Source organism: Electrophorus electricus, chromosome 5, assembly GCF_013358815.1.
Source record: "Electrophorus electricus isolate fEleEle1 chromosome 5, fEleEle1.pri, whole genome shotgun sequence".
NCBI classification, from domain to species: domain Eukaryota; kingdom Metazoa; phylum Chordata; class Actinopteri; order Gymnotiformes; family Gymnotidae; genus Electrophorus; species Electrophorus electricus.
The window spans coordinates 12,238,485-12,259,723 of NC_049539.1; the positions used below are offsets into that span (position 1 = coordinate 12,238,485).

At 41.4% G+C, this 21,239-nt stretch overlaps 1 protein-coding gene across 1 annotated transcript; it reads right to left on the reverse strand.

Annotated features, from left to right (window-relative positions):
• Positions 1-481: 481 nt before the first annotated feature.
• lipeb (lipase, hormone-sensitive b) lies at positions 482-20,699 on the reverse strand. Its single transcript, XM_027001159.2, is given in 14 exon segments — positions 482-4,162; positions 4,164-4,310; positions 5,264-5,518; positions 5,920-6,173; positions 6,705-6,851; positions 7,053-7,280; positions 8,484-8,628; positions 9,842-9,994; positions 10,191-10,376; positions 10,590-10,735; positions 17,019-17,109; positions 17,571-17,855; positions 18,609-18,850; positions 20,602-20,699. Coding segments are annotated over 14 exon segments (2,532 nt in total). The 5' UTR covers positions 20,636-20,699; the 3' UTR covers positions 482-3,943.
• Between the last annotated feature and the right edge of the window lie 540 nt (positions 20,700-21,239).

Here is a 21,239-nt window from a genome sequence, read left to right on the forward strand (position 1 = left end):
CCATCTCAGTCTCCTGACCTCAATATCATTGAGCCACTATGGGGAGATCACAAATGTGCAGTTCATGCAAGACAATCCAAGAATTTACAGGAACTGGAGGCATTTTGCCATAAAGAATGGGTAGCTTTACCATCTGGGAAAAGTACCACAAAAGACTTCAAGCTGTCATTGATGTTAAAGGAGACAATACATAGTATTAAGGACTAGGGTATGTAAACTTTTGATCAGGGTCATTTGGGTAGTTTCTGTTGTCATTATGATTTTAAAAAGGGCAAAAACAATTGTTTGATAATAAATGGCTTGACCCATCAACTAAACATGAATAAAAGAAAAGTTGTATTATCATCATCATCATCATCATCATCATTATTATTCTCTTGGGGGGGAAAAAAAAAAATAAAATAAAATAATTCTGCCAGCGTAGATACTGAAAAAATATCAGGCATTTGAACACATCAGAAATGAGGAGCTTGAGCACATTTTTAATTTAGACTATTTATTCACGTTTTAAACAAAAACTACTAGTAACTCCCCATGGACAGAACTGATCCTAGACCAGCACGAACATTTAGAAATGTAACCAACATGAGCTTTGACACAGTGGCGTAGACTCTGCATTTTGAAAAAAAAAATTTTAATTACAAAAAATGTTCATGATAAGAAAATAACTTGGGTAGCATCAAAATATTTTTTTAAAGTATGTAATATAGAAAAGTTAGTCTAATATATGCAAAACAATACAAGTGAATTCAGCATAAAACCAGTCTCAGAGGAGAATATAAATCTAATAGAGAAGTTAAAAATACTTTATATACATTTCCAACCAATATATTTATGCTTATGCATTCCAATTACACACTTGTACTTGTATTTTTATAGACCTTTAGAAAACAAGCACTTCATGGTCAAAGCTATATGGTCAAATACTGAAGTATGCATTTTGAATGTGATTTAAAAAAAAAATTTTCTTCTCATGGGAGAATGGGAAATACAGTAGTCTTCATTACAGAGTTGATTGTGCAGTTTGTTTGGCATTTGGCAAAATGTCTGATTTGTATTATTAAACATACAATGCACACATCTATTTAGCTTAGCAACCTCAGAGTGAAAACTCCAGTCATGTGGCCCTTCTGCTTCACAGACTGAACTGTTTTACAGACAGTTCTGGTTCAGTGAATAGCCATTCCAGCAACAAGGCTCTATTAATTTGCTTTGCTGTTGCTGGAGCATGTCTGCACCCCTGATTAGCAGCCTAGCTCTAATTTATCGTCTAAAGATGAAGGTGGAGTTAATTATTGTAGTCTAAACATGAGGCAGAGTTAAAGACTCTAGACTAAAGATGAGGGTGGAGTTAATGCTCATTGATGTGAGCAGTACTGCATAAGCCAGCATGCAGTGTCCTGGGCAGTGAAGAGGTATGGGGGATTTGAATTGGGCACCACAGTAACAAGAGCAAGAGACTGATCATGAAAATGGACAGACAAAAGAGAGACAGGATGGACCCATGCTGGTCCTACAGGGGACTAGCATACCTACATTACCATGTCCGTGTCTGATCTGAGGTCAAATGTAAACATGTATAGTCACTTACTGAGTTATAATCTCTGAAGTGTATTTGACTATAGTAGCAGTATCAGATGATAGGACTTCAGTAGTTGTCCACATAAATTCCAGAGAGCTGGATAAAGAACAGTCTGTACTAACCAATAAACAGCATTCCCAAAACTTCTAATGCTAAAGTTCAACCTTTGAATTAGCATTTGTGGAGAAAAAATTTTTGGCTTCACCCAAAGGAATATTTTGGTTGGAGAGGATTTGCTGCAGTTTCACTGTGCAACTGAATTGACTAAAATCTGACTGGTTTTGAAAAAGCAAATGGTTTATACCACAGAAATGTGATGACCTGATTTCAGTCCTTTCTGCCAGCATACCGAGGAAGAAGCACTCATACATGGTGAAATGGATCACTGGTCCAAGGTTGTTGAGAGGTTTGGCTTAAAATATCACTTGGATAATAAGGGAAATGGAAATACTGGAAATGGGTCAGTGTGCAGAGGTCTCGGCCTGCGACTATGATGACAGAGAGAGAGTTTGAGAGGAGAGGGGATGTACTAACAAATAAAAAAGGGAAGAACATGATAAACTGAAGTGCATAAAACATTTACTATTCGTGTATCCTCAACAGGCTTTTGATATAATGACGTAACCCGAGCTAGTGTTCTGAGGCAGTAGGACTCCTTGCCAGGTAAAGTAAATGTAAATTCACCTTTGCATGACTAATTAGTAAACATCGCAATGGGTGGAATAAAAACGTACAAGTAGACCAGGCACAATGAGTGACATGTTATGGCTTCCCTTGGCAGAAGGACTGCAAGGCTCTTGTGATGGTCAGTCTGGAGGCAATACTGGGAGAAAGTCCAGACTGTCTCTTTTTCTAATAAACATTTCAAATATTCATGTAGTGCTCAAAAAACAACCACATTCAACACCTACTTTGAAAAATTGGCGCACAAATTCCCAATCGTGATGTTATGGTCAGTTATATTATCAGTGTTTTTCTTATCAAATACACACGCACATGTATGCATGCACACGTGCACACGCACGCACAGCCATAACATTAAAACCAGTAACAGATGGATAACCGGTCATTACATGTAATCTCATGTTACAATAGCACATGTCAAGGGTTGGGATATATTAGGCAGAAAGTGAACCATCAGTTCTTGAAGATGGTGTTTTGAAAGCAGGAAAAATGGGCCAGCGCAAGAATCTGAGTGACTTTGACAAGGGCTAAATTATAATGGATAGACGACTGGGTCAGTGCATCTTCAAAACGGTAAGGGTGTTTCCAGTATGCATTGGTTAGTACCTACCAAAAGTGGTCCGAGGAAGGACAACCGGCAAACTGAAAAAGTTAATCCTGGCTATGACAAAGGCGTCAATGCACAGTGCATTACATCTTGATGTAAAAGGGGCTGCATAGCTGAGCAGGCAAAAAGGCTGTGCTGACCCATCCTCTGCCAAAAGCTCCATCAACAAGCACACAAGCTTCAGACCTGGATTATGGAGCAATAGAATAAGGTGCCCTGGTCTGATGAATCATGTTTTCTTTAAAACATCATGGGTCACGCTGACGAGTGTGTGTGCTGGAAAAAAAAGCCCAATCCATGAGACCCAAATATAACTTTACAGGACTTGGAGGATTTGCTGCAAACATCTTGATGCCGGACACCACAGGACACATTCAGAGTTCTAGTGGAGTCCATGTCTCAGTCAGCTATTTTGGTGGCATGAGGGGGACCACACAATATTATGCAGGTGGTTTTAATATTATGGCTGATGTGTGTGTGTGAGAGAGCGTGTATACTACATTAAACCAGTTTTCTACTTGGCTGACCCACTAAAAATGAGAAGAAAGCTTGTTAAAGACCTGAATTAAGCAGTACAGTAGGAGAATCAAAGCACAGCTACAGAAATAAAGGCAGCAGACATCACTGTCTGTGTGGGTATTTACAGTATCTCCACAAGTTCAGATTTTTTTTTTTTATCCAGCAAAGCAACACTGAAAAGGCAACTGGTAATATTTCATGTTAAAGGGTGTACATGTTTATGCAAGCTTGAATTTTAATGTGCTGCAGCTGTCTCAAGCAGAAATGTAAGCAGCAGAATAATGGAATATTGAGCTCACCATGCATCTAACACACTTTCTCCAATCTTTCCTTCTATATACATATTGCTGCTTTGGTTCTCAAGTACAAAATTACACTATTGCACAATTTTACTCCTCGAGCTACTGTATCCTTGTACAGTGATCCTAATAAGCCTTCTGTTCTCTTTCTTAAGACCTACCTTCCTCTATGTTCCGGGATTCTGCTTTTTTCTCTCTCCAGGATAGGCAGTATCTGCTTATCTTAAATCCTTAAAAAATTTTTAAAGTGCCTCAGTGTTTTATTGCATGGGTGCAGCACTGTTTAATGCCTTTAAACAACAGCCTGTCCATGTTCTTCCTTACTGGACCTTTCAAACAGCATAGCAGGATCTCCCTTAACACCTGAAGCCCCGTGATTGGTCCTTTCGAGCTTACGGTGTTCACGCATCTCCAGAGGTGGGTCTTTCGAGGTGAAGATTTCTCTGATTCTCTCCAGGCAGACGTTGGAAGCCTCACGGGTCTCTTTGGACAGTTGTGATAGGCTAAGGAAGCCATGTGGGAGGTCATCCACCACACACAGGGTCACAGGCTGCTCGACATTCCGCAGGCGCTTGGCAAACATCACAGAATCGTCCAGCATGGGGTCCAGAGCACACGCCTAAAAAGGTACACACAAATCAATAAGGGGCTTTAGTCCATTTAGGAAGTCAAAATCATTTTTGAAACCAATGCATGTTAATCCTTTCCATCAGTGTGAACATTTTCTCCAACATTTTGTCACAGACTGACACTAATGAGAAGGCCAGACAACTTTAATGCCACATCACCACCCACCTACCCAGATGCATGTTTTTACTCCCGTCCATACCATAAACCTCAGAAGAATGTTTTAATAAACAAAACAGGCTGCAATTATATTTCAGATACTTCTCAAAAGAACCCAAGCGGTTAAGGATTCCCTCACAGTGTGGGACAAACATCATAAACTTCATGACAGCAGTAAGCAAGAAAAGGCATCATCTGGGATATAAAATGTATACTTGAGGTAAAAGGTTTGTAAACTGACTTATTCAAGTTTCCCCAAGAGCATGTGAACTGGTCTTTATCCAGGTCACAAAAATAAGGAGTGTCTTATTACACAAACAACTTTACAGTCACACATCTTTATTGGACAAATGGTGTACAAACTGGACATTACTGGTGGAAAAACTCATTAAGTGGCCAATGAAACCACCTTTATTGGCAATAACATCCAAACCCATTCTGTAGCCACTGCTCAATACAGGCTAATGGTGGGAGGTGTGCAGTCTCATTCCTCTATTCAGTTCACATGCATTTTGGGGATTGTGAGGGAACAGGCTATTGTATACAGGTGTAGAACCCATTCAGAGGTTCTTATGCTGAGTCTCTGCAGATTTGTTCATTTACTCCTGTTTCAGGATTGGTTAATTTCCTACTGGATTGTAGATGATGGTCATGGTGCATGACCCAAACTCTGAAGTTTTCAATCACATGTTTTAATATTCATTGTTTATAAGCCATCCACACCGTGATGCAGCAAGAAGCTCCTAGACCATTACAGTCTCTCCACCAAGGATGGCTGTGTCTTACCACTATGTGTACAGGAGGCAGTCCCCTCAGCATCTGATCTGGAGCCAGAAGGGGAGACATGTAGGGATTTCTGAAGATGGGTGAGGAGTCCATCTTCATCTCGGCACACTGCTCAGAGCGAAGAGGCTCAAAGCTGGCGGGAAACTCGCGTGGACCTTCAGAGTTTTGCTCGCTGCTAGGGGGAGGTATGGCCACGGATGATATTGTATCCCTCACTGTGGGATCCACTTCCTTAGAGATTAAAAAATTTACAGTCTCCATACCAAGGAAAATGGTATAAGAGTATAGAACGCGCACACACACACACACACACACACACACACACATTAATGTATTGAGATGACGAACGATGCATAAATAACAGAGCCAAACCTTTAAAAAACATAAATAAATAAATAAAAAACTTCCTCAATTTGAATTCTTGATCTGCCTTAGGGCTGCTGTCACAAAGATTCATTTTGAAATATACTGATAGTATCTCCATAGACTGGAGTAGTGAAAAATAGTGAGAGAAGCTTTAGCTCCATAGTCAGGAGTACTGAAATACATGGCAGTAGTTCTGTAGTCAGCTAAATGTCGTAAATGTAAATGTAGTCCTGAGTTTTAAAACATATTGACAGCTCTGCGTTCATGAGTGAGTGAGGTTCAGTAGGTACCTCACTCTCAGCAGGTGGGGTGGAGCCAAGGATGGGATGCTGGAGGGCAGAGAGGGTGCTGTTGTGATCAGAGTGCGTGGTGTTTTGGTCAGATACAGGGCTGTCTACAGTAGGCTGGCTGTGGCCTGGTGTGCTGGCTGTATGGTTCATCAGGACTTCACAAGTGTGGCTCTTCACTGAGAACTCTACTAGAACTGGAGGGTCGGAGTCGGGGGACATCAGAGTGCCTTCTGACGCACTCTTCCTCACAGTCTCTGCAGGAAGGGAGGCAGGAAGGGACAGAGTCTGTTAACACACATTTTACTACTGTGTTAATGAAGGTGAAGTTAATGGTCATAAAGCTAAGTGAAGTGCCAGTTTTTATGCAGTAGGAACACTGGATGTGATATTTTTGAAAATCTAAATAAGCATTGCAGAAGAACTCCAATGCACATTGGTACCAGGATGCAAATCACAATAGTTCATGAACATTAGCCTGCTAAACCAGGTGGGTGGAGAGCACAGCACAAACATACATCTCTCTTACAGCCAGGGGCAGGAGAAGGGTTCACAGGGGAACACACACACGCATGCGCACACACACACACCTACAACGCCATAACACATGCACGACCTCACCCCACCCCACAGTCCCCACCAATGCGCACATGCACATACCCACCTGAAAAAACACTGAAAATATAAGAAACTCCTCATTATTAATAAGTAATAATAATAAAATGCCAAATACACACACCCACAGCAGAAAAACACTCGGAATATAAGACACCACCACCACCACATACCTGCACTTGCCCTGGTGGACTCCAGGATGGAGTGGATCCAATTAGAGGCTCCCTGCTTCAAATCTTTGAACAGCAGTGCTGTGTCTCTCCGCACCAACCCCAGAGTGCTGACCTTCTCCACCTGCTTCTCTACCTGTGTGTCCATACCTACATACACACAAACCTACAACAATTATTGCATGACATGATGAAGATAACACTGGTAAATATATGCAAGTCTAGATAAAAGGGTCTAACATACAGGGGTGGTGGGGTGGGAGGGGCACAGTGTGCATGTGTGTGCACGTGTGTGTGAGTGCGTGCGTGTGTGTGAGAGAGAGAGAGAGAGAGAGAGAGAGAGAGAGAGACCTGCGTAAGCACTGAGGCAGCGGGAGAGGACACTGAGAGGCAGAAGAGGGTCCATGAGGCTGAGGAGGCGGGAAGGCGAGGCATACATGGTGAGCAGGATGGCTGGGTAGGCTGCCATGATGCCATCAGGCAGGCGAACACCATGAGCTACCGCCCTCATTGACACGGTGATGCACAGGTTCCCCCCTGCACTGTCGCCTGCCAAACACACACGCTCTCCTGTCCAGCCTGACATAAGGAAAGGGAGAGAGAGAGAGAGAGAGAGAGAGAGAGAGGGAGGAGATGCAGACAGCACAAGACCAAAGTCGTGTGATACTTCTACTGTTGGATCCTTTTAATTTCCATAAATATGACTCAATTTCAATGACTGATAGAACTACTAATTCTGTCTGAAGGCTGGCACTTCCTGCCCTCTCTGCAGCAGAGAGTGTCTGTGTGTGTAGTAGGATCAGTGGGAGTGAGACTTGTCCTTCCAGACTTGCAAGGTTGTGGACTTAATGTGCAAGTTCCTGAAAATGTCCACAAGGCCAATGGGCTTATTGAACTTTTCTAGACATTGCCTCTTCATCTAGGTAAAGGGGTAATGCTTTTTGCAAACTTCCAGTTAGTCTACGTGGGGGTGGAGGATTTAGCTAACTTTGCTCGTGGTATTACCTGAAAACAGATGTGATAAATTCTTCCTTTCATTGATTTCATCACAGATTTTTCATTCAATTAGCACACGTTACATATGGGATGATGGGTGGATTCAACTGTATTATCACTTTTTATCTTAGATGACAGTAGGTCCACTGGCTAAGAGTGTAACTGTAATCTGTATTAAGATAAATTACATACATCTAAGTGGTCTTGGAGGACAAGAGCCTGAACAACAGGATCAGGTAATCAAACCCTCTGCTTCTGAGTGCCAACGGCAGTGTCCTATTTTGGCTATAGAAACAAGTTGAGATTAAGTGTTCTACAACTTTTTATATGCTTGCAGCCATGCAACCTTGCAGATTCAATGTGATGTCGTCGAGATCTTCAACGTCACAGAACATAACCCCAAAGTATGTGAGACTGAAGTTCGAGGCTCTGGAATCTGGAGGTTTTGACTTGGCAATTCCAGAAATTGTAAGACAGTTCATTAGTGAGGAGGTATATAAAACATACAAGACTCAGCAGGGACCTGAGGCTTGCAGTCCCACACAACAGTGACATCCGTCAGCTGACATTCCAGAGAGCACTCAGGTAACTTTACCCCTCCCCATCTGGAATGGAGTGAACACGCCAGCCTGCAGGACTGAGATTCGGCCTAAATATCGAACAATTTTAGCAATGAGGCCAAACACATTTCTAGGCAGAAAAGTGCACAGATGCCATCAGACTCCACAGACTTTCACATAGCCTTGTGTATTGAAGCAAACAAGAGAGAAAGAGAGAGAGAGATACCCAGAAGGTTGTGGTTTTTGATGGCCCAGCAGTAGACGTAGAAGCATTCCTCCAGGGCTCGGGGGAATGGGGCCTCTGGGGCCAGAGAGTAGTCTACAGATAGCAGTGGGGCCCCCAGGTCCTGCGACCAGCTCTTCAGATAGGGCTAAGTGCCAAAAAAAAAAAAAAAAGAACACAACAACCATGGACTCAACAACAACTTCAACAATTAAGTTACACATCACTAGCTCACCAATTTATAGCTACTGTAATTTAAGTGATTAGATTTGGTGCGTTTTGGGCCATATTAGATCCTCTGTGAACAAGGTCATTGTTTCTTCAGTCTTGCTGCATGGTATTGAAGTATTAAAGTGTGTTCACAGGAAAAAGAGGTTTAAACATTGAATCAGAAATATTAACAACAAAACAAAGGATCCTTATAAATATTATCTGTGTACAGAGTAGGGGCCTGTGTAAGAGACCTCTGTGCAAGGCACATCGTCTCTCCACTAGATACAGGATGGTACAGAAAAACAACCTTATGCAAGATGAAGTCATTCTCCTGGACTGTAATGGTACCAAGCTGCAACTGGTATAGGTATTGAATATCAACTTGCATATATTGAACACTGAATGGTTTGGATATAATGGACTTGGAAGTCCATTATAATCACTAGAAGTTGTGATGATCACTCCTGAAAACTAAATTTTGGTTCTTTGTGTGATTTAGAGATTTTCTGGATACATTTTTATTCTTGAAAGAAATAGAAGTGATCATGCCAGCAAATAGAGGATTTTAGGAATGGCAGTATCCAAAACATTACCAAGACATAAATTTTCCTTAATTAAGTGTCTTTTCTTTTCTACGGGATAATATTCAATCATAGCTTGTTTATCTCTTCGATACTTTTGGTTTTAAATGTCTTAATTCTTCTTATGTCATGTCTGTCTATTTTTACCCTTCTTTTCCTGTAAGCACATTTGATACAACAGCTGTATAAAAAGCCTTATATAAATAAACATTATTTACAGAAGTTGTCTAACAAAGCCAAGTCTGCTGAGAAGGCCAGCAGACTGCATGGACTTCCTAGAGGGTAAACCTCATAGAGCAAACCTGTTGTTGTGATTAAATTGAGCTCATTAATTATGCTGCATCTGGATCAATGAGTCACTGAGACAAGCAACATCAGTTCCTCCCTGAGCTAGTCATTACTGCCTCCATCTGCTGCTCTGAAAGGGATCAGTCTCCACTACCTCCATCTGTTTCTCTGGATGGGAACAGACTCTGCTAGAGGGAGTGGCTGACTGGAATGGAGATGTATATAGTGATTCCAGATCACAAGCTCAGTTGGGAGAAGAGAAAAGCCCAGGTCCGATACCTCGTGCGATCTGGACGTCTGTGCCACAAAGCCTCCCCCGTGGTAGTGCACCACCAGCCAGGGGGAGGGGGGGCACTTTTTAGCCTTCAGACCTAGCGAGAGTGAGATGGGACCGCCCTCAGAACGACACAGCGCCAGCAGCTTCTCACTGTCCTGGGGCAAATATTATTAAAGACAATATGGCTTGCGGCAGGGGATGACAAAACACACAGACAAAACGGAGCATGTAGACATTAATCACACTGCAGTAAGTGTAACCTGAGCCAGGACCCTGACCATCATCACTGACTTAAGGCATGCATTAAAACGGGCTCAGATCCAGATGCGTCAAGGCATTGTGACTCGTTACCTGCCCTTCCCTCAGTTCACTGGAGATGAGCCTCATCTGGATCTGGGCAGGGCCGATGTGGGCAGCCGGAGGGCAAATCGTAACCATACGTGTGGGGTCAGACACCATCGGCAGGTCAAAGGGCTCAGGAGACACCGAGAGGGCACGATTCACCTTTACCTGGACGGAGGTCATACTGACCAAGCCCTGATGAAGTGCACAGTGTTTATTACTGTTATTACCGAGACAAAGAGACTCAGCAATCATATTTTCATGTTGTTCTCTCAAACCATATGGTAATTTTTCTAGATTCTATAAAAGTAGTGTCATGCTTAAACAATAATCAGAATTCACTTTCAGCACTTGACACAGAATTAAGTACAAGACATGTGATGCTTAATATGTTATGTTAACCCTCACCGCCAGAACTTCGGTTTCAGTGATATTCCAGAAGGTCTTCCAGAAATGAATGTCCAAGTTCTGAGTAATGCGCTCATACTCTTGACCCCTGAGTTCAGGATCAAGGGCATACTTCCCAGAAGTGAACAAGGAACCAGCAGCAACACCTGAGCAAGGGCAAGACGCATAGACACAACAAAGAATGAATTCCTGTCTGCAATCCATTACATTCTAACATCCATATGAGTTGTGAGTGAGGGAAAGATGTGTGTATGGCATTCTCAAATACTACAGGATTTAAACCGTGCTGTACATTTTAAATACATAGAATGCAACTCATCACCTCGTTACCGAACATGGACTAAGTTAGATCAGGTTTTGGATTGCAGTCAGATCAGATGGGGAAGTTGTGCAGGCCAGTGAGTCCTAGCACCATAAAGAATAAGTACAAACCTGTCAGACCCAGAACTTTCCCTTTATTACAAATATGTAGCTACACTCTTCTCACAGCACACATTTACAATAGAATTATAATAGCCACAGTGGTGACAGCAACGTGTGGTCTCACGTTACTATGGTCAAAGGGGGGGGGGGGGGAAATAATTCCTTAGCAGCCAAGAGCTTGAATTTCCTTCAGTTAAATAGGTCATAGGTGTGTCACTTAATGAGGCTACAAGCTTTTTAAAAATAAATAAATAAAAGGGCGAGATGACACACTTTTGGTCATGCACAGAGCTCCAGCTGGACATAACTTAGGGGTGATGGAGAAATAGGGGTGAGGACTAGAATAATTTGGGACAAAACTTAATTAACAAAAAGTCTTTTCCTCCACAAGTGTTTAGATTCAGCTAGTTAACCATTTGAAAGACACAAATGTTAATCATCTCAATCATCTTACTCTTTCCATCTTGTGCTCCAAGAGTGATGGAAGGGAGCCATAAAGAGGGCAGACTGAATTAGACAAAGGAACAGAGGGGTCAATGCAAGTACTTGCCCGATTTCTGAGTGCTGCTTATAAATCCTCCTCCCCCATGTGGATCACAACAAAATTACAATTCTAATCAATTTCTGTACTCTCCAATCCCTGTGGCTGCTTCTTCTGCCCTGGAGGTGCCAAGTTCTTCTCTTTGGGGCAAATGGGAGCTTCCTTTAGCACCTTTGCCAGACAGCTGGTGTTGGACAAACTAACTAAACTGACCTTGGATCAGATTCACAACTCTAGAAGCAATCCACACCTTATCACATCTTCACACTCTAAAATCGATTACAACCATGCATGCGAGTTCAGCAGAGGCCTGAGACTGGACTCACACATGCCTGATGGAAATATAAACACAGAGACTATGGGGTCATATGAAAAAGACAATGATGCATTTCATTTAGCTTTAACATGTTGAAAGCCCCACACAGTAAAGTACAATATAGTTGCTTGAATTGCTTTTCAAGATAGATTACATTCACTTCTGAATTAAGCATTCCATTATTTTAAAACAATTCCCTGCTAGTAGCTTTTTCAATTTAGAGACCACCGTAATGAAGGATTTGCTTTTCAAATGGTCACATTTTCCACACATAATAATAAAAAGGAACATAATTTGAGTATTGCATTTGTTAGTCACAATTGCTTCGAGATGTCGCATGGAATCTGCTCCATCTGCTCACACTACTTCAGAATCTGGCAGGCACCAAAACAGCCAAACAGACCATCTGCTAGTTGCCTCAAGAGGTCACATCATTTCCATCCTACTGAGAGGGTGTCTATTACTCCAGTAATAAGGCATAAAACCTCAGATATTTGCTTCACTAACACAGATCACCACATTTAAGACTGCCAGCCTTACATCTGGATATGAATACAAGATTCATTAAATCTAAACCAGGCTTTGTAAATGAAATTCATGCTTGTTATAATAGTCGTCTCTCACAGACACTTGTATTACACGTGAAGTGTACTTGTTGTTAATGGCCCCTGAGGCTACAGCTGTAAACACTGCTCTCATCTCACTGGCTGTGGGGGAGGCATACAAAACTAGCATATTACCCAGGCTGTAGTCATTAGTCAGAATCCTGGATACAAAGCTGAATGCATTGCAAGAGGCTCTGGGTATTACTCAGAAACCAGGATATTAATTTAACTCTGCTTCACCAAATCACAGCAATCACATCACTATGTTTGTTGATGACATTACAGTCACAGGACACATTACTAACAACATTGATGAGACCGTGTACAGACTGTAGTTATGGTACAAGGACAATCTCTATCTGAATGTCAGTATGTCAAAACAGATGTCTGCCAGCAGCATCAGGAAGGCTCTCTCTCCCCTCAGTCTGTTTACGATGCTCCCATCTGGATGAAGGCTACGGGCCAAGGCTTCTAGACTCACACAGTGTCCTCCCGCAGGCAGCCAGACTGCTGAACAGATTTGCCAGACAGGCACATTCAAACTGAACTGTTACCTCAGCTGTACTCTCATCTGCCTGCACGACCTACTGCACCCACTCACTTTACACCCGCACTTTAATCTGTACACGTTTTCTGCTCCTCAGACGAGGTTGAAGCCGTTATGGTATATTACCATCAACCATCAATGTGCACTGTATATGTAAAATAGCAAATCCACCCAACCCATTATCTACTGCCTATTGTCTAGTCTACTCTCCCGTGCTTAGTGATTGTTGTACCCACTGTATTTCTTTCCTAAGATTAAAACACGATGATGGCTCCTTTAGCCTTTCACTTAAAAAGGTACACAATTATTTCTTCAGTGTATACCAAATTTTGCATGTTTTCATGGGATTTGCATAGATCTAATTAGTGCCTTTCCATGTTTCTTAAGGAATAGGGTTTTTGAGAAGGGGGGCGGGGGAGGAGAGAGAAGACTAAAATACATAATTTGGGGCAGACTAGTATTTCTATACGACATGGCACCAAAGCAACATGTATTGCTTCCAGATCAGCTAAAAAAAAAAGGCCAACAGGAGAAAACCAATTCCATGTAACCGCAGGTCACATGATAACAGCCATGTTAGTTTGAGCAGGTTAAGTGAGAATATGAGCAGTTTATAAAGATCCGTGAAATGAGCAATAGTTGCTGAAAAGGCATATGACTTGTCAAAATAAAAGCCTGCATGTGAAACCTGTAAATGGTTGTACCAAAAACAAATCAAACTAAGCGATGCTATGAATTTTAAGCAAAACAAAAGTATGTTAAAATGTGCCATTTTACTCCTGCTAACTAGCTAATTAAAAGGTAAATCTGCATTTTTGGTATTTTGCTTATAGATCTCATTTTGATCATGTGGAGCCTGTACTCAAATGAATGTTTTACAATGACATGACGTTTAGAGAAGGAAATGTACAGTGGAATTTTATTATCTAAATAATTAAAAAGCAAGAAAATCTTTTTAAAATACCTTTATTTAAAAAAAAAAAAAAAGAAGTTGCACAAAAATTGGACAATCATAGCCAAAAGGGTTCAATGTGTGAGAAAGATCTCATTTTGGGTATAGCCAACTAATGTTGCTGGGAAATGCAAAGTTGCCACTAACACTTTATTGATACCATCATAGACTTGAAACTAAGAAAAAGGGAGGAAAAAATTAAAAAATAAACACATTTTAAAAAGGCCTAGTACAAAATGTGCTCCCGGTTGTCCAAAGACCTAGATTTTACCTCAGAATGGTGTGATGACTTGCATTGCCATCATGTCATTTTTATAACACAGTATTGGAGAGGGGCGGGGGGGGTTATCTGTGAGAGCATAAATAAATGTCTTAGTACTGTTTACCACCACATATCGGCAAACAGTGATTTATTTATTAATCCGTTACTTATACGTTTCCAGTTAGGCCCTGAAGTAGCGTAAAAGTTTAGGGTCACAAAGGAGAAAGAGCAGCAGAAACCTGACAGAAACAGAGCTGGAGAGGAAAAAGAACAGCCCAACAAGTAAAACTCTTTCCTTCTCCAAATTCATGAACATAATTGTTCTATTGCTTTAGTATATTCATACCACATAACACAGTGCAAAAGCTATTGGGTTTGCTACCAAGTTTCCCGATGTGGACTGGAAAATATGAATTGGTAGCTGGAGACTCCATCCATAGATTTTTTTTTTTTCAGCTAGAAAGAATAACCATCTTGTAATGTTTTCCAGACTGTATCTTTATTGGTTTTAAGCAGAGGTCAAGTGAAGAGAGATTTAGTACAGATAGCCCCTCACTTAGTGTGTGGGGTACAGATAGAACAGCAATTTACCACTGAAATTCACAAGAAGAATTATAAGGTCAATATTAAGTTGATGTGGAATTAGTTGTATTCAGTAATGAGGGGGGAAAAAAAGTGAAGATGAACTGTAAATTTCACAAGTCAGTGAATGAGACAGCTGTACAGAACATAGAGCAGGAGTGTGTGAGTGAGTGAATGAATGAGTGCATGCATGTGCATGCTGGGAACCAAGGTGATGACCAAGACAATAAATATCATCTCACTTCAGGGGTTTTTTTCCCCCCCTTCACACATGTAGCTATCTGTAATGTTTAAATTAATTTTGTTTAACCTCTCAGGTATAGATTCTCATTAATCAGTTACATTTGATCAATCGGAAGTGCATGTTTAAGGAAGATCTAGGAGCATGTAAGCAAAAAGGTTATTCCATTTTTTCTTTTGTAATCTCACTGTGTACATCATGGCACCAAGCAAGTCTCTTTGATTCTGTGGTTATTATAAACTTACTGGCCAGTCGGTGTGGTATTACAAGAACGACATTTGAGCTTTGGAGACTTCATGTTGTTACTGCATGTTGTTCTGTAATTGTTAAAGATTGCAGTCCCAGTGTTAAAATAAACAGTAAAGGGAAGAGTGGAAGTCCCTGATCTGTACCTCAGGATAGGCTAGCTCCAAAAGGTAGGGATCTAGAATCGTTACTGATAACTTATTGTATTTATTGTCTATCTGCACTGTTGTCTGTATTCATCATATCTGCATTGATGTCTGCTGCTTTTTAAATGTTAATATATAGTACCAAGGCCTAGAGAAACTATATTTTTCATTCCCCATTCAACAAATCTGTGGTAAGAATGAATGACAGTTGACTTTGAAGGCCTGACTTGGTGTAAACATCAGCGTGTGTGACTGGTAAACAGCTGAGATGCGAGGGAGCCCTCATGCCTGTGCTCGCCGATTCTCCTGTTTAATGAAAATCTCAGCTACACCTGCAAGAGGACCCACTTTCCCCATTAACACCATACGACATGTTGTACTCATGTTCAAAGATGTGGAACACTACTGACCATGTTGAAAGACCACTGGCTTATGCTATGAAGCTCTCTTGTGCTTGACCAGAGTGTGTGATCTAAGCGTTGCTTTAACCATTGTTCTGCTCCACTTGCATATTAGGTGTCCTGGAAAACTGCTTTGGTGGTGGTGCTTATTTCAACAATAACTACACACACAAAATGGAAGCCAAATTCAGAGAAAAACGAAACCGGAACTCAGAGAAAAACCTGAGAAGCCAATTCTAAAATTAAATCCTAAAACCAGAGGACCATTCAGATTATACTATATAGTCACAAACATGGCAGGATGACTTCAGTCATCGTGAGGCACTTGAATTACCTGATGTTGCTCTAGTGAAAGACACACAGCAGCAGGCCCAGGTCAGACCCTGCCATTTGCAGATCCAATTCACATTGGATCATGACCTCTCGCCACTCAGCAACACAAAGGTGTGATGTCAGGAGGGAAACAGCCTACAGTCCAACTTAATTATACTGCCAGAAATGATGTGAGATCACACTGAGGTCGGACTGTTAGAGTGCTAATGAAAACCTCTAATTACAAGGACTACTGGTGATGATATCAACTCATACAAAGCATTATAGTGCATGATGAATAAAAGCTCCCATCTGTAGCTGGCCTTCAAAGATGGATTTTAATTCAGCTCGAACTGGATTTAAGGTTTGGCTTAGCCTGTTCTAAATGATAAGTGCTAAACAGCCTGGCCATGTGGATTGTTCACTTAAAGTGCATTTTTGGGACAATGGGATAATGTGTGAAATGAACAAAACATCTGTCTCATCTTCAGAAAGGCTTTTAGAGAGCTAACATTCTAGACTCTGCACTTATCACACTTAAGCAGGACCATAAATAATGCTGCATGCATTTTGTTCCCCCTGCAACACCCAATAAACCCCACATTCTTCATTCCAGGATAGTCTGATGCATCAAGATCAACTGTAACCTCTTATAGGTTTCTGGCAAGATATTTAACTAAAAGTGCAGCAGTTGTTTCAGTCTTTTTTTTTCTAATAATACCTAAGTACAAGACTCACCATATGACATAATAGCATCTGACTCCACTAGAGTGCAGCATTGAGTATAAGACAATATACTCCCCGATTCAGTTAATTTAGGACTAAAGTGCTTGACCAATTGAGGAAGTAACTGACCTATTCCAGACTGGTGTTTCTTGTAGTTCTCTCCAAAGGCAACCAGGCCTATTGTAATACTCTGCAAAGACGGTCGGATGGCCGGAGTAAACTGACAAATAAACAAGAGGGGGAGGAATTAAATAAGTAGCAAGCTAAATAAAATGCAGTGTATGAAATAATGGGTATTAAAAACTAAAGATTATTGCTAGACAGCAGTTCATGCAGTTTTTCCTCAAACTGACCAGAGCAACGTGTCTCTATGTGGTTCATAAACCACCTGCTGAGTGCAACATAAACATTACACACAAAGAGCTGCAGTTCAACAGGATGTTTCAACTGCACAGCTACTAAAATGAGGCTCTTAAGAGTCCAGTTTCCTTTTATCAGTTCCCTTTTACCACAGCATTCATACAATGTGAACAGCATTACCAAAAAAAAAAAAAAGCATGAAAATTAATCCTCTCATACATAAACACACTGCTTATTATATGGAAACGAAAATGGCCACAGAAACAGATAGGCCAACAGCCAGCCCTGGATAGACATACAGCCCCACAGATGCGCACACACCTGGAACCCGACGCAGCGGCCATAGAAACAGGCCTTGTGCATGGAGGCGTACTCCTGCAGAAAGCTTTCACTGAGGCCGCTCTCCTCCTGGAAGAAGAGGTTGCCATGGCTGTTGTCATGGAGAAGGCGCTGGGCCAGGTAGAGCAGAGCCCTGAGCTGACATAGAGCACTGCAGTACGCCTCCATCTCACCAGCACTGTGGGCCATGCGGAAAAAGATGCTCCGCCTGTTGGAGGCAATGTAGCGCCCCTTTTGGATAATGTGGAGAAGACAGCAGCGCACTACCTGAAGAAACCAGAGGCAGACATGGAGAAATCTGAGAATTTCAGTCACAACTAGTGGAGTCATTACAGTCCATCAGCAAAATCATTAGTCACATTAGTCAGATAAAATTAACATAGACAATGAGAGCAATACAGTCAGTCAGCAAAATTATAACAGTCAGTCAGAAATCAACATACAAAATCAGACACAATCAAGAAAATCATTAAAATCAAAGTGAGCAAGATCTCTAAAGTTGGATTTACAGCAACAAGGCTACAGAATGCAATGTTAAAATATAGGGTAAAGCAGGCAAACTTGTAAAAAGATTTTAGAAATAAAGACATTCATGTGCTCGCTTCAAGGCCAAGTCCTATAAAAACCAACTGAACCCACTACGACCAACAGACAGTGGATGTCTTACTTCTGGAGGAGAATGATTTGCAGATGTTTGAGCAAGTGTTATATTAAACTGTTTTCTTGTATTTGAAAGGAACAGGGGGAGGGGGGGGAAAAAACAAAAAACCTCACTATAGAAGCAACATGCCACTACAGCAAACACACCAATTTTATCATAAACTTTTTCTCAGAATTAACCATAACACAAGAGCTAGCCTCAGATCCTGTTCCTCTCCTCTTGGTGTTGTTTTGGTTCTGAACCCCAACACATTGGATTTGAAATGAAACACCTATGAGGTCTAATATAAATGGCAAAAACATCTATCCATATGATTAATTAGATGACTATTTAATTAGATTAATATTTAAAATTACTACCTTCACTAATGAGCGGTATCCATTGGCATGGACGTGAGGGTCGAAGTCGAAGTGGTGATAGATGGAGGAGAAGCCAGCCAGAACAGGCTCCAGACTGCGAGCGTGTTCTTGGATGGTCACCATGGTGTCCACCAGCCTTTGAGCAGCATCTCCGGTTGGTCTTTCAGGGCCTCCACTGAAGAACATGGCATTCTCCTCACACATCTCATACAGGGCTGAAAACACTGCTTTACTGTCCATCACTGTCACAGTGGATACCACAGGTGAAGAATGAGAGAAAGAGAAACAAAAAACATGTTAAATGACAAAGTGTGTTTTAATCAAATATCAAAGCAACCACGAAAGCAGCTTGTGTATTCAACCACGTTACTAAATAAATTAATAAAATAAATCCTGCTTCTGAACTAAATTACATGACCTTGTAGTTTGTCAAGTGGATAAGGCACTTTTTAAAAACAAGTTATTACAAGAGTGATACATAGCTAATTTGTTAAAAATGCAATTATTTTTGACAAATCACTGACATTATTAATGGTGGTGCTGCAGCTTCAAGATAATCATCATAGTCATTAGCACTTAGCATATCAATTAGAAAAATCTCAAGTAAATATCCCCCCCAAATCATTCAGTCCTACTGGAGTGTAAACACACAGCCTTTGTGGGAGTGGCCTGAAACTCTACCACTCTCATTCCAAAAGATTATATTCTTATTTGGTAATGTGAACAATTTCCTGCCATGGTTGGTATTGATTACAACGTGGTGAAATCATTCATTTTGAGTTGCTGTGCTGGAGTAAGAGTTGGGACAGGAAGTGTTGTCTGATGTTCAGGGTAGGTGAATGCTTAGTCAGTTTTTTTAAGTAGGTTCTTTTTGTTTTTGCATAGGATTCCACAAGTGCAAAGAATTTCTTACCAACACAAAAACAAACAAAGTTGACTCACTGTATAGTTCTGGTCTTTGTGGGTCTGTATTTGCTCAAAATAGCTCCCATTACCAAATCCATTCTTTTTGTCATACAGTGATCCAGTTTCCCACAACAAGGTGTTGCATATTAGCTGCTTCTCGACTGAGTCAGCAGTACCCTGTCCACATTTGTCAGATGCTCATCAATTCTCAGACACTGACTATGACCAACTCTCCTCCACCACCATCAATGAAATGATAGCATGCTAAAGAGTGTGTCCATGCCAAATTATGTCTATTGTTTTTTTTTCCTCCATGACAATATGACGCCAACTTGTTTCCTGGATTAACAAGAAGTTCCTCTCAAACAAAAATTCTGTGAATATGCCAACATTCTAAAAGTAGACCGCTATCTCAGCGTACAATAACATCTTATTAAGTCTTAGTAAGCACCTCTAGCTTTAGCTTACATTTTGATTTTACTGCATTTAGCCTGTTTTTGTCCAAAGCAGCCCAATTATGACTGAACAAAACCTGAGCAGTTGAGGGGTAAGGGTTTTTCTCAAGGGCCCTATAGTGGCAACTTGGCAGTGGTGGGGCTTGAACTGGCAAGTACCTTAACCACTGCCCCATGGCTTATGATGATGACGGTGTGTGTGTGTGTGTCTGAGAGCGAGAGAGAGAGAGAGAGAGAGAGGAGGGACAGTAGGGTTCGGACAGTATGAACATGTTATACACATTAGAAAGCCAGGCACTACCAGCATCATGACAACTGAACAAAAGTGCTGACCATTCCTGGCTAAAATGTAGGTTTGTATAATACATACAAAAAAAAAACAAAAAACAAAACTAGACTACGAGACTATAATAAGCTGTACTAAAATGAGAGGGCAACAAGGAGACATGAATGAAAGCTTCAATAAATCACAGTATAGAACCTGCAGCATCTGCACTGCAGACACACATCTAAACATTTCCATGCACACAACAGCGCAAGAGAGTGAAAGCCTCCAAGTAAACAAGAAGGAATTACACATGCAATACACAGAATGAGTCCAGACATCTCCAGGAGAGGAGCCAGGGGCTTACCCTCATCTGAACTTGGGCTGCTGGATTTGTCCATACCGTTCAAACAGCAGAGTCATAAACCAGAAACAGCAAGGCATGTGCAGAGGGACCAACGAATGGAGGAGGAATGCAAGGGGGGGTGCTTCTGTGATTGGACTTCATGTGTCTCTCTTTTCCTACCTCCGGTAGGATGTTCACACCCACAGCTTCTGTGATTGGACCCGATGTCTCTCCCTGTTCCTCCCCCCTGTTCACACCATCAGCTTACTCTCCCACTGTCCTCATTTTCCCCTCCCTCACAACTCTCCTTTTCCATTTACACCCTCGCTCATGGACATGGCATGGTGGTTCATCTAAAAGTACAAACACTGCCAGGCCTGCTAATCTGCCTACTCACCCACAAAAGAAAGCCAGGCCGAGTCCGTTTGTGTGACCAAACTATTCCTGGTGGACTTTGTGCCATGTACCCCTGCTAGAAATGATCATTGCCATTGGCCAGTTCATAGACAGTGCCAATGACCTTTATCATACATGGAAGCTTCAGTGTAACAGCATGCATGTGTGCACATGTGTGTGCACGCATGAGCACGCATGTGTGCACACTCCTGTCTCAATGGGCAAAAAGTCAAGACCTTGCAATGCAAGAATAAAACATTCTA